General features: G+C 51.4%; 1 protein-coding gene across 2 annotated transcripts in view; it reads left to right on the top strand.

Moving 5' to 3' along the window:
- The window catches only part of LOC134587654 (phosphofurin acidic cluster sorting protein 2-like), a 319708-nt gene that overhangs the window by 160805 nt on the left and 145459 nt on the right, over window positions 1–13444 (top strand). For both annotated transcript variants that reach the window (XM_063444208.1, XM_063444209.1), the window contains exon 12: window positions 8007–8072. In XM_063444208.1, the coding sequence (XP_063300278.1) occupies window positions 8007–8072 (66 nt within the window). The remainder of the gene's footprint in view (window positions 1–8006; window positions 8073–13444) is intronic.

Genomic DNA, 13444 nt, shown 5'->3' with positions numbered 1-13444 from the left:
GCGAGCGGCATGCTCGCTTCCGATTCCTCCGCTATTTTCCACATTTTATGGACTCCGCTTTTCGTCCATTCCATCACCCTCTGGAGATGTGTGGCCGTGTGGTATGAGCGGAAGTCCGGCAGTGCTAGGCCCCCCATGTTTTTTGGTTTCATTAGGGTGGTGGTTTTCATCCTGGGACGTCTACCGTCCCAGATGTATTTGATCATGGCTGTGTTTAGTGTGGCAAAAAACGCCCCGGGGAGTTTAATTGGGATGGTTTGAAAGAGGTATAGTAGGCGTGGGAGGAAATTCATTTTGATGACCTGGACTCTCCCGAGCCAGGATATGTGTGGGTGTGCCCATTCTTTCATGTCTTTCTGGAAGGTGGTGAGTGTGGTGGCGAAGTTGGCTTGGAAGAGGTCTTTGCAGTCCCTAGTCAGCCAGGTTCCTAGGTACCTGATTTTTTGGTCTGCCCATTGGAATGGGAAGCTCTGGCGTAGGGGGTCAGCGCGTCTTTTGGGGATATTGACGTTCAGGATGTGGGATTTAGCATAGTTGATTTTTAAGTTGGAGATCTCTCCGAATTCCTTAAAGGCCTGTTGGATGTTGGGCAAGGTTATTTCTGGGTTGGTGATAAAGAATAACAGGTCGTCTGCGAAGGCGGCCACTTTATGGTGGACGTCGCCCGTCGTGATGCCTGTGATGTCAATGTTGTTTCTGATATGTGTCAGGAATGGTTCTAAGGCTAGGACAAACAAAAGTGGGGATAAGGGGCAGCCCTGTCTGGTGCCGTTGTGTATTGTGAGTTCGGGGGTCAGCGCGCCGTTAACCAGGACGTGTGCCGTCGGCTCATGGTATAGGGCGGTGATCCAGCGCATCATGTGGGTTCCCAGGCCCGCGTGTGTCAGGGTGTCGAAAAGGTATGTCCAACCGACTCTGTCGAAGGCCCTCTCCGCGTCCGTGGACAGCAGGAGAAGGCCCCCGGCTCCCGCCCCCCTGCCGTGCATGAGGGTGAGTGTGCGAATGGTGTTGTCCCTGGCCTCACGACCTCCCACAAACCCGACCTGGTCTGGGTGGACCAGCCTGGGGATGTGCGATTGTAGCCGCGACGCCAGGATCTTTGCAAGGAGTTTGACATCGCAATTGATGAGGGAGATTGGCCTGTAATTCCCGCAGTGTTCCCCATCTTTGCCCTCCTTGGGGATTATGGTGATGTGGGCTGTCAGGGCTTGTTTGGGGATGTGTTGGCCCTCTCTCACCGCGTTAAAGGAGTCTACTAGTGGCTGGTATAAACTGTCCGAGAAGGTCTTGTAGTATTTTAATGGGAGGCCGTCAGGGCCTGGGCTCTTGCCCGGTTTGGTTTGTTTGATCGCCTGTGTCAGCTCTGACAGAGTGATAGGTTCGTCTAGCAGTGCTGCAGTTGTGTCATCTATAGTCGGGGATGTGTGGGTGGTGAGATATGTGCGTATTTTGTCTCGTAGTCGTGTTTTCGCCGTCTCTGTGTGTGGTTGTGGCAGGGAGTAAAGGTCCGCGTAGTACGTCCTTATAGTGGTCAGTATGTCGGTCGGGAGGCGATGGAGTTTACCGCTTTTATCTCTGATTTTGTCGATGTATGTGAGCTGTCTCTTTTTGGTAAGCATCTTGGCCAAAAGTTTTCCGCTCTTGTTCCCGTGTATGGAAAAGAACGCTTTGTGTCTTATCGCGTCCCTGTGGAATTTAGAGTGGAGCAGCGAGGTTAACTCGCGTCTCAGCTGTAGGAGTTTCGTTTGGTGTGTGGAGTGTTGTGAGTGTTTGTTTAGGTCTTCCTCGTGTTGGATGTCCGTCAGGATCTGGGTCAGGCGGGCCTCGGAGCGTTTCTTGAGTAGGGCCCCTTGTTGTATAAAGTGTCCCCGAATCACGCATTTGTGGGCTTCCCATCTAAGCGTCGGGGACGTCTCTGTTGGGGGGTTGTCTAGGAAATAGTCCTTGATTTTTCCTCCGATGTGGTTTGTGAGGTCTGTTCTGGTCAGGAGATACTCATTGAGTCTCCATTTAGTGATGGAGGGGCGGTAGAGCGGGGATTTTAAGCGTAGGGTAACGGGTGCGTGGTCCGACCACGTCGCCACACCAATCGTCGCGTCTTCCACTAGAGGTAACGCGTGTTGTGTGGTGTAGAAGTGATCTATTCTGGAGTATGTCTGGTGGGGGTGGGAGAAGTGTGTGTAGTCTTTTTCGTCGGGGTGATGAGCTCTCCAGCAGTCTACCAGCCGGTGTGATCTAAGGAGTGACTTGAGGGAGTGTAGCTGTTGTGGTGGGGTATGGGACGTGCCGGAGGAGCAGTCCCAGGTTGGGTCCAGTGTGATGTTAAAGTCCCCCCCTAGTACCAGTGTCCCCTCAGCGAACGTGTGGAGTTTGCGTAGTGTCTGGAGTAGGAAGCGGCACTGACGTCTGTTAGGGGCGTAGATGGTTGCAAATGTGTAAGTCTGCTCGGCTATCTTGCCCTTGAGGAAAAGGTATCTACCTTCGTCGTCGGTGAGGCACCCCCCCTCCTGGAACGGCACTCGTTTGTTAATGAGGATGGCAGTCCCTCTAGATTTGCCTCCTTGGAAGTCGCTAAAGTATCCGTGCGGGTAGTGGTGGTCCGTCAGTTTCGGTCTGTCACCTTTCCTGAAGTGTGTCTCTTGGATCATGACCACTGAGGCCCTGCGGGCATGGAAGTCCCTCAGGGCTCCAGTCCGTTTTTCGGGCTGGTTGAGTCCCCTGGCGTTGACAGTCATGATAGTGAGGGGGGCGGGGGTCAGTGCCATGTTTTGCCTAGTGGGGTCTCTCCGTCAGTAGTGGGGGGGGGTGCGGGGTGGGGGAGGGGGTATAGGGGCGTGGTGTAGGGGGAGGTGTCAGGGGTAGGGGGGTGTATAGGTCTCGTCACCTTACGGTGGCGTCTGGGTGTAGGCGTCGGGGAGCTGCGGCGCACGGTTCCACTCGAGACCCGTGTGGGCAGCCCACCTTGGATTGACGCCTCGTCCCGTGGGGTAGTGAAAGGAGGTCAGGGCTCACCTAGCGGGCACGTCTGAGTCCGGTCCGTAACCGTCGGATCTCTCCTTGGTCACCTACTGCCGTCACAGACCCGTGTCGATCCCCTGTGGCTCCAATGCGCGTCTCGTATGTGGCTGGTGTCGTAATCCTCGCCCGAGGTTGTGTGGCCTCGTGGCCTGTGTGGGAGTAAAGTCAACGAAATTTAGCAATATCATCGAGAACATCATTAAAACATTAACATTAACATTGCATACATTAGACAACGAGTCTATCAAAACGATAACAAAGTTTTGGCCAACTAGCTGTGGACATCGTGAAGCTTGCCTGTAGAGGCCTATTACTCTATGTCATGACCCGGATCCCTCCCTCGCCTCCCCCTCCCGTTCAATCCCCCCCGTCCATTTGGTCTCTATTTCAGCGGGTAGTGTGTGTTGTGCGCTCCCTGTCTGTCAGTGGTCTGTCCGCTTCGTCTTGGCTCCGGGGTGTGCTTAGTGAGTGGGCTTGAGGTCACCCCCGGTGTCGTCGCCCCTCTGTGTGCGTTGGCCCCGTGGGTCCCTGTCGTCACTCCATCAATGTTTGTCAAGTCTGCGATCTGGCTACCCCGGGTTCCAGTATCTCCGGGCCACCCCGGAACCCTCTCCCCAGGTGTGGCCCGCCGGCACCACCCCTCCCGGTCAGCTCGCCGAGGGTCGTTACTGGCCGGGTGGGTGGCGGCGACAGGCCCCAGCCAGGGAGTCAGGTCCCCCTCCTCCCCCCTCCTTAACGGCCCTGGGGTACTTGCGAGCATGTGCTCTCAGCAGTTCTGTATGCCCGGTCTGGCAGTATTAGTAGTAGCCAGGGCTCACAGCAGTTCTGTATGCCAGGTCTGGCAGTGTTAGTATTAGTCCACCAGCGTTAGTCCATCTCAGTTCTCGGTGGTTCCGCTGGTGTGGTGGCTCGGCCCGTCAGGGGGGTCGCTTGCGGTAACAGTTCCACATTGCTGTGCTGGTTCTGTGTGGTAAACAGTTCAGGCAGTGTCTCGGGAAGGCATGTGGTCGGGGGTGTTCAGGAGGGCCGTGCAGGGTTAGGCCAAGTCTTTCACAATGTCCAGTCTCGGGTAATATCCACTTCGGGCCGTTAGTGTGGTGCGCCAGACGGTCTCGTAGCTTGCTGTCGGGGCCTCCTCACTCGTTGCTGTTGGCTTGGGGCTGGGGGGTTCGGCCCCTGTGGAAAGGAGTAAAAGTTCAGAGGGTCTGGCCAGGTCATTTGGACCGGCGTGAGGTGTAGCTCCCTCAGGAGGTCTTCCATGTCCTCTTCGCTTCTCACAGTGAAAGGACCGTTCTGTGTGGTTGCTTGTAGGCCCGTAGGGAAGTTCCATCTGTAACGGACCTTGTTGGTCTGCAGTGCCCGTGTGAGAGGGCGCATCGCTCTCCTGTAGGCCAGTGTCGCTGGTGATAGGTCGGGGAACAGTTGTACCTCTACCCCATTGGAGATCACTTGTTTGGTGTCTCTGGCTTTGTGTAGGATGTCTTCCTTTGTCTGGAAGTGGGCAAGGCAGCAAATGATGTCTCTAGGAGGGGCGTCAGGGGGTCCTCTCGGCCTGAGGGCCCGATGTGCCCTAATAAATTCTATGTGGGTGGTTGGCGGTCGGCCGAGGAGGTTGTTAAAGAGCTCTGACAACGTGTCCCTGATAGGGGTGGTTTGGTCTAAGTCCTCTGGCATACCTCTGATCCGTATGTTTTGCCGCCGCCCACGGTTATCAAGGTCTTCAATGTGCTGCGCCATTTGCCGTAGTTGGACCCCCTGCTGTTGGAGTTTGCAGGTGGTTGCGGATTGCGCCGCTGCCATGTGGTCGCAGTCGGCTTCCAATTGGGCCACCTTCTGTTGGGTGCCCTGAATGTCTTCCCGCATGGTGCGCAGTTCCTCTGAGAGGGACTTGTGTAGGGCGGCGTTGGCCTCTTTCAGGTCGGCTTTAGTGGGTAGGTTTCGGATCATCTCGATCCATTCAGGCTGGGGGTGATGGGTGCTGTTTCCCCCTGGGTGCTCGACATGTGGTGAGGTCGGGCGGGAGAGGCCTGAGGCCTCGGAGTCATTTGAGGCCTGGGCTGGCGGCTCGGCCGGCGGCACGAGAAATTGCCTCATGGCTGAGTGTTGTGCCCCCTTTGGGGTGCTGGAGGGCTGACTGGCCTGCGATGTCCGATGGTTTCTTCCCATTTATGCGGTCGTTATCGCTTGTCGGGCGAGGATTTGTGCTGAGCCTTTGGGGAGCTCCCGGTTTACGCCGCCATTAGCCTCGGCGTCCAATACGTGAACAGTTTTCATTGCATGCCAAAATCGTTACTAGATTGTTTCAACGTATTTCCAAAAATTGTGCAGTTTCTGAGCACCACACTGTCAATACTGGTGTTTAATTCATGCGTGCTGTTGCGGCACATGACATATACTTGTAACTCCTCTTGCACAAAAAAAAAAAAAAATACTGATTATTTTGGCTCAAGAACAAAACAAATTAGACCCAATGTACAAAGTTGGAGCAACAGTTTATACATATGAAAAAGGAACATTGTAACAAAACCAACATAAAGGTTATGCATTTAAACAATGCTTTCGTATGGTGAAATAGCTGACCCTGGATGTCCTCAAGCAGAGCGTGAGGACGTCCGGCGTCCGTTACCAGACCAAATTCCGTTAGGATCCAGGAAGCGCCTCTAGTAGACAGCCACTGGAGTCTTAGTGCTGCAATGTAAACATTGCAGTTTCTCTGGAGCTGAAATGTTTAACATTGCAGCACTAAGTGCAATAGAGACACTTAAGCTGAAGTGGTCTGGGTGCCTATAGTGTTCCTTTAATACGATAATTGTTTTTCTACACAAACCTCTATGAGTCCATCAAAAGGCCTGGCTGTTCTTTGTGAAAAGATGGGAATATCCATAAAAAAGAGGTGTCTGGGAGGCGGAACCCAGATGCATAATTCCTGAGCTCCAACTAAAAGCCTGTGCTATAGCGACTATAGGCAACATTTGGTGGCTAATTCACATGTACAAAGTCACTACCTGTTGAAGAGTCATGGGGTAGCATTGCTGGAAATCTTGTGACTCTAGTTGGGGTAAAAAACCTGTGATATTGGCCTTATTCTCTCACAGCCGTTTATGCCCAAAATGGAGGATGTTTTGCCGGACTCGCCGGATCTACATCGGCCTCTGATGAGGAGGACCAGAATTTGTATAGCCTTTGACACAACCCAGAGGTGATCAGGTCTTATCTCTGCAAGAACTGAACCTCCGTGAGCCACTAAAATGGATCGTAACACAGTTGTGGCTATTCTCAATGCCTACTTTGCGTCTGAAATGGCGATGCTCAAAGAGGAGATCAGCTTGCCTTTCCGGACGAATAAAAGCTTCAGAAGAGGATCTACATGGTTTGGGAATTACACACTGTAAAGCTGCAGACCACATGCAAGACCTAACTGAACAGTGCACATACCTGGATGTTAAGATGGGCCAGCTGAAGACAGCGCAAGATAGCGTAACCTGAAGATACGGGGATTCCCTGACTTCATAGACACCTGTGAGTTGCCACAATTTATCAGGCCAAAGGATGGTCTCTACCGCTGACCTTCCAACAAACCGTCACCATCCAGGGATAATATGTGTTTGGTAGTGTGCCGATTAAAGAAACCTTTCTGGCAGCAGTCAAACAACAAATGCCATTTCTGTTTGTGCAACACTCACAAAGTTTTTATCAAGACTTTAGCCGGCCAACGTTACAACGGAGAGCATAATTGTAAGAAGTGACCACTCTGTTACGAGCAGCTGATATCCCTTATAAGTGGGGGAACCCACTGGCTCTCTTGGTTAAGTGACAATACCACAAACATAAGCTAACCTCAATGTCAAATGCAACCTCATTTATGCAATCACTGGGACTCACTGCCCTTACCAAAGTTCAGACAACTGGCAGGCCTACACACCAGGGAGATATGGATAACATTGCGATCTTCACGCCAAGTAGCTCCTATGCCCCAGGTTGAGCGGACCTTGGAAAAAGTTTGCACGGATACAATGCTTATGCCTGTGTTAATATCCAAGTTCCTTTTGCCTATGTTTGTGTTAATTATTATTAAACTAAAACGGATATCTCAACTGTTTAAATGTGCAATCTTTATGGACTCTTCGAGCACTGAAGGGCTATACTATAGTATTGATTCCACCCCCCTTTTTGAGCATTGTGCTTGACGTGTTGACCTTTACTTTTGCTTTTTAATACTTGTCTTTACCTGTCAATGATGTCATATCTGCACTGCAAAAATAAAGTGTGTATATATATATATATATATATATATATATATATACTAATAAATGAAAAATCAAAATGCACTCACAGGTCTTTGTGTCAGTTTTATTTGTACACCATTGATGAACAAATAAAGCACCAGTTTTTCTACTGACACAAAGACCTGTGAGTGCATTTTGATTTTTCATTTATTCGTTTATATATTTGACGCCAGCAATTTGCACCCAGGCATATGAGATACATTTAATTATCTTTGGAGGAGAGTGCCAAGCTTCCACCTGTATATATAGATAGATAGATAGATAGATAGAGAGAGAGAGAGAGAGAGAGAGAGAGAGAGTCTCAGGTTCAGGGCTGTATCCCTGTGAGTGAGTGAGGTTTATGCCAGGTGTGGGATTAAAACAGAGGGGGGTAGAGCTCTGCCATATTATGCAAAGACCCCTGATGGTGACATTGCTGCTTGGGAAGCAGTGGCCTGGGGGAGTGTTCAAAAAGTTGTACTTACCTGAAACTGTCCTCTGGGGCAGCACCAGCTCCTGTTTTTAACAGCCAGGAGTCCACATCATTGATAGACAAGAGTGGAATGCTGCCCTGTGGTGCCCAGCCAGGGCCCCCCTTACTTTTGCAGAATAGAATAATCCCTGGCTCTCCAATGGACTGTTTACTCATGTTTGTCATTTAACTATCAATTGTCTGGAACTCTAAAAGTTTGTTTATCATTTATTTCTCTGTATTTATAAAAGGAAACAGAATGTTTGAAGGTTCCCGGTGCAACTCGATTAGAAGATCATGAGAGCCGTCCAACTACAGTAAGCTCCCTATCACAACCAGACCCCAGCATGCACTGCTCTGTTACAACCACACCCCAACATGGAATGCTCTGTCTATTACATCCATACCCCAGCATGCACTGCTCTATTACAACCAGACCCCAGCATGCACTGCTCTATTACAGCCACACCCCAGCATGCACTGCTATATTACAACCAGACCCCAGCGTGCACTGCTATGTTACAGCCAGACCCCAGCATGCACTGCTATATTACAACCAGACCCCAGCGTGCACTGCTCTGTTACAGCCACACGCCAGCAAGCACTGCTATATTACAACCAGACCCCAGCGTGCACTGCTATGTTACAGCCACACCCCAGCATGCACTGCTCTATTACAACCAGACCCCAGCATGCACTGCTCTATTACAGCCACACCCCAGCATGCACTGCTATATTACAACCAGACCCCAGCGTGCACTGCTATGTTACAGCCAGACCCCAGCATGCACTGCTCTGTTACAGCCACACCCCAGCATGCACTGCTCTATTACAACCAGACCCCAGCATGCACTTCTCTATTACAGCCAGACCCCAGCATGCACTGCTCTGTTACAGCCACACGCCAGCAAGCACTGCTATATTACAACCAGACCCCAGCGTGCACTGCTATGTTACAGCCACACCCCAGCATGCACTGCTCTATTACAACCAGACCCCAGCATGCACTGCTCTATTACAGCCACACCCCAGCATGCACTGCTATATTACAACCAGACCCCAGCGTGCACTGCTATGTTACAGCCAGACCCCAGCATGCACTGCTCTGTTACAGCCACACCCCAGCATGCACTGCTCTATTACAACCAGACCCCAGCATGCACTTCTCTATTACAGCCAGACCCCAGCATGCACTGCTCTGTTACAGCCACACGCCAGCAAGCACTGCTATATTACAACCAGACCCCAGCGTGCACTGCTATGTTACAGCCACACCCCAGCATGCACTGCTCTATTACAACCAGACCCCAGCATGCACTGCTCTATTCAGCCAGACCCCAGCATGCACTGCTCTATTACAGCCACACGCCAGCAAGCACTGCTTTATTACAACCAGACCCCAGCGTGCACTGCTATGTTACAGCCACACCCCAGCATGCACTCCTCTATTACAACCAGACCCCAGCATGCACTGCTCTATTACAGCCAGACCCCAGCATGCACTGCTCTATTAAAGCTACACCCCAGCATGCACTGCTATATTACAACCAGACCCCAGCGTGCACTGCTATGTTACAGCCACACCCCAGCATGCACTGCTCTTACAACCAGCCCCCAGCATGCACTGCTCTATTACAGCCAGACCCCAGCATGTACTGCTCTATTGCAGCTACACCCCAGCATGCACTGCTATATTACAACCAGACCCCAGCATGCACTGCTATATTACAACCAGACCCCAGCGTGCACTGCTATGTTACAGCCACACCCCAGCATGCACTGCTCTATTACAGCCACACGCCAGCATGCACCCCAGCATGCACTGCTATATTACAGCCACACGCCAGCATCCACTGCTATATTACAGCCACACGCCAGCATGCACTGCTATATTACAGCCACACGCCAGCATCCACTGCTATATTACAGCCACACGCCAGCATGCACTGCTATATTACAGCCACACGCCAGCAAGCACTGCTATAGTACAGCCACACGCCAGCATGCACTGCTATATTACAGCCACACGCCAGCATGCACTGCTATATTACAACCAGACCCCAGCATGCACTGCTCTATTACAGCCAGACCCCAGCATGCACTGCTATATTACAACCAGACCCCAGCGTGCACTGCTATATTACAACCAGACCCCAGCATGCACTGCTCTATTACAGCCAGACCCCAACATGCACTGCTCTATTACAGCCACACGCCAGCATGCACTGCTCTATTACAGCCACACGCCAGCATGCACTGCTCTATTACAGCCACACGCCAGCATGCACTGCTCTATTACAGCCACACGCCAGCATGCACTGCTCTATTACAGCCACACGCCAGCATGCACTGCTCTATTACAGCCACACGCCAGCATGCACTGCTATGTTACAGCCACACCCCAGCATGCACTGCTCTATTACAACCAGACCCCAGCATGCACTGCTCTATTACAGCCAGACCCCAGCATGCACTGCTCTATTACAGCCACACGCCAGCATGCACTGCTATATTACAACCAGACCCCAGTGTGCACTGCTATATTACAGCCAGACCCCAACATGCACTGCTCTATTACAGCCACACGCCAGCATGCACTGCTCGATTACAGCCACACGCCAGCATGCACTGCTCGATTACAGCCACACGCCAGCATGCACTGCTATATTACAACCAAACCCCAGCATGCACTGCTATATTACAACCAGACCCCAGCATGCACTGCTATATTACAGCCACACGCCAGCATGCACTGCTATATTACAGCCACACGCCAGCATGCACTGCTATATTACAGCCACACGCCAGCATGCACTGCTATATTACAGCCACACGCCAGCATGCACTGCTATATTACAGCCACACGCCAGCAAGCACTGCTATATTACAGCCACACGCCAGCAAGCACTGCTATATTACAGCCACACGCCAGCATGCACTGCTATATTACAGCACACACCAGCATGCACTGCTATATTACAGCCACACACCAGCATGCACTGCTATATTACAGCCACACGCCAGCACGCACTGCTATATTACAGCCACACGCCAGCAAGCACTGCTATATTACAGCCACACGCCAGCATGCACTGCTATATTACAGCACACACCAGCATGCACTGCTATATTACAGCCACACACCAGCATGCACTGCTATATTACAGCCACACGCCAGCACGCACTGCTATATTACAGCCACACGCCAGCACGCACTGCTATATTACAGCCACACGCCAGCATGCACTGCTATATTACAGCCACACGCCAGCAAGCACTGCTATATTACAGCCACACGCCAGCATGCACTGCTATATTACAGCCACACGCCAGCATGCACTGCTATATTACAACCAGACCCCAGCATGCACTGCTCTATTACAGCCAGACCTCAGCATGCACTGCTATATTACAACCAGACCCCAGCGTGCACTGCTATATTACAACCAGACCCCAGCATGCACTGCTCTATTACAGCCAGACCCCAACATGCACTGCTCTATTACAGCCACACGCCAGCATGCACTGCTCTATTACAGCCACACGCCAGCATGCACTGCTCTATTACAGCCACACGCCAGCATGCACTGCTCTATTACAGCCACACGCCAGCATTCACTGCTATGTTACAGCCACACCCCAGCATGCACTGCTCTATTACAACCAGACCCCAGCATGCACTGCTCTATTACAACCAGACCCCAGCATGCACTGCTCTATTACAGCCAGACCCCAGCATGCACTGCTCTATTACAGCCACACGCCAGCATGCACTGCTATATTACAACCAGACCCCAGTGTGCACTGCTATATTACAACCAGACCCCAGCATGCACTGCTCTATTACAGCCAGACCCCAACATGCACTGCTCTATTACAGCCACACGCCAGCATGCGCTGCTCGATTACAGCCACACACCAGCATGCACTGCTCGATTACAGCCACACGCCAGCATGCACTGCTATATTACAACCAAACCCCAGCATGCACTGCTATATTACAACCAGACCCCAGCATGCACTGCTATATTACAGCCACACGCCAGCATGCACTGCTATATTACAGCCACACGCCAGCATGCACTGCTATATTACAGCCACACGCCAGCATGCACTGCTATATTACAGCCACACGCCAGCATGCACTGCTATATTACAGCCACACGCCAGCATGCACTGCTATATTACAGCCACACGCTAGCAAGCACTGCTATATTACAGCCACACGCCAGCAAGCACTGCTATATTACAGCCACACGCCAGCAAGCACTGCTATATTACAGCCACACGCCAGCAAGCACTGCTATATTACAGCCACACGCCAGCATGCACTGCTATATTACAGCCACACGCCAGCAAGCACTGCTATATTACAGCCACACGCCAGCAAGCACTGCTATATTACAGCCACACGCCAGCATGCACTGCTATATTACAGCCACACGCCAGCATGCACTGCTATATTACAGCCACACGCCAGCAAGCACTGCTATATTACAGCCACACGCCAGCATGCACTGCTATATTACAGCCACACGCCAGCATGCACTGCTATATTACAGCCACACGCCAGCATGCACTGCTATATTACTGCCACACGCCAGCAAGCACTGCTATATTACAGCCACACACCAGCATGCACTGCTATATTACAGCCACACACCAGCATGCACTGCTATATTACAGCCACACACCAGCATGCACTGCTATATTACAGCCACACGCCAGCAAGCACTGCTATATTACAGCCACACGCCAGCATGCACTGCTATATTACAGCCACACGCCAGCATGCACTGCTATATTACAGCCACACGCCAGCAAGCACTGCTATATTACAGCCACACGCCAGCAAGCACTGCTATATTACAGCCACACGCCAGCATGCACTGCTATATTGCAGCCACACACCAGCATGCACTGCTATATTACAGCCACACGCCAGCAAGCACTTCTATATTACAGCCACACGCCAGCAAGCACTGCTATATTACAGCCACACGCCAGCAAGCACTGCTATATTACAGCCACACGCCAGCATGCATTGCTATATTACAGCCACAGCCCAGCATGCACTGCTCTATTGCAGCAACACCCCTACATCCACACCCCAGCATGCACTGCTCTATTACAATCACACCCCAGCATGCACTGCTCTATTACAGCAACACCCCAGCATGCACTGTTCTATTATATCCACACCCAGCATGCACTGCTCTATTACATCCACAGCCCAGCATGCACTGCTCTATTACGACATCCCAGCATGCACTGCTCTATTACAGCCACACCCCAGCATGCACAGCTCTATTACAGTCACATCCCAGCATGCACTGCTCTATTACAGTCACATCCCAGCATGCACTGCTATATTACAGCTACATCCCGGCATGCACAGCTCTATTACAGTCACATCCCAGCATGCACTGGTCTGTCACAACCACATACCAACATGCACTGCTCTTACAACCACATCCTAGCATGCACTGCTCTGTTAGAGCCACTCCCCAGCATGCATTGCTCTTACAGCCACACCTCAGAATGCCCTGCTTTATTACAGACACAATCCAGCATGCTTTCGTCTAACTGTAAAACTTGTTGTTTGCCAATGGAAAATTTTAAATTGTTTCCCTGTTTCTCGGCAAGCACTATTACCACTTGATTCCTAGCTCACAATCCTCTGCCTTTA

Source organism: Pelobates fuscus, chromosome 2 (genome assembly GCF_036172605.1).
Source record: "Pelobates fuscus isolate aPelFus1 chromosome 2, aPelFus1.pri, whole genome shotgun sequence".
NCBI lineage: Eukaryota > Metazoa > Chordata > Amphibia > Anura > Pelobatidae > Pelobates > Pelobates fuscus.
The sequence above is the reverse complement of the archived record's forward strand: the minus strand, read 5'-3'. Positions and strand labels throughout refer to the sequence as shown.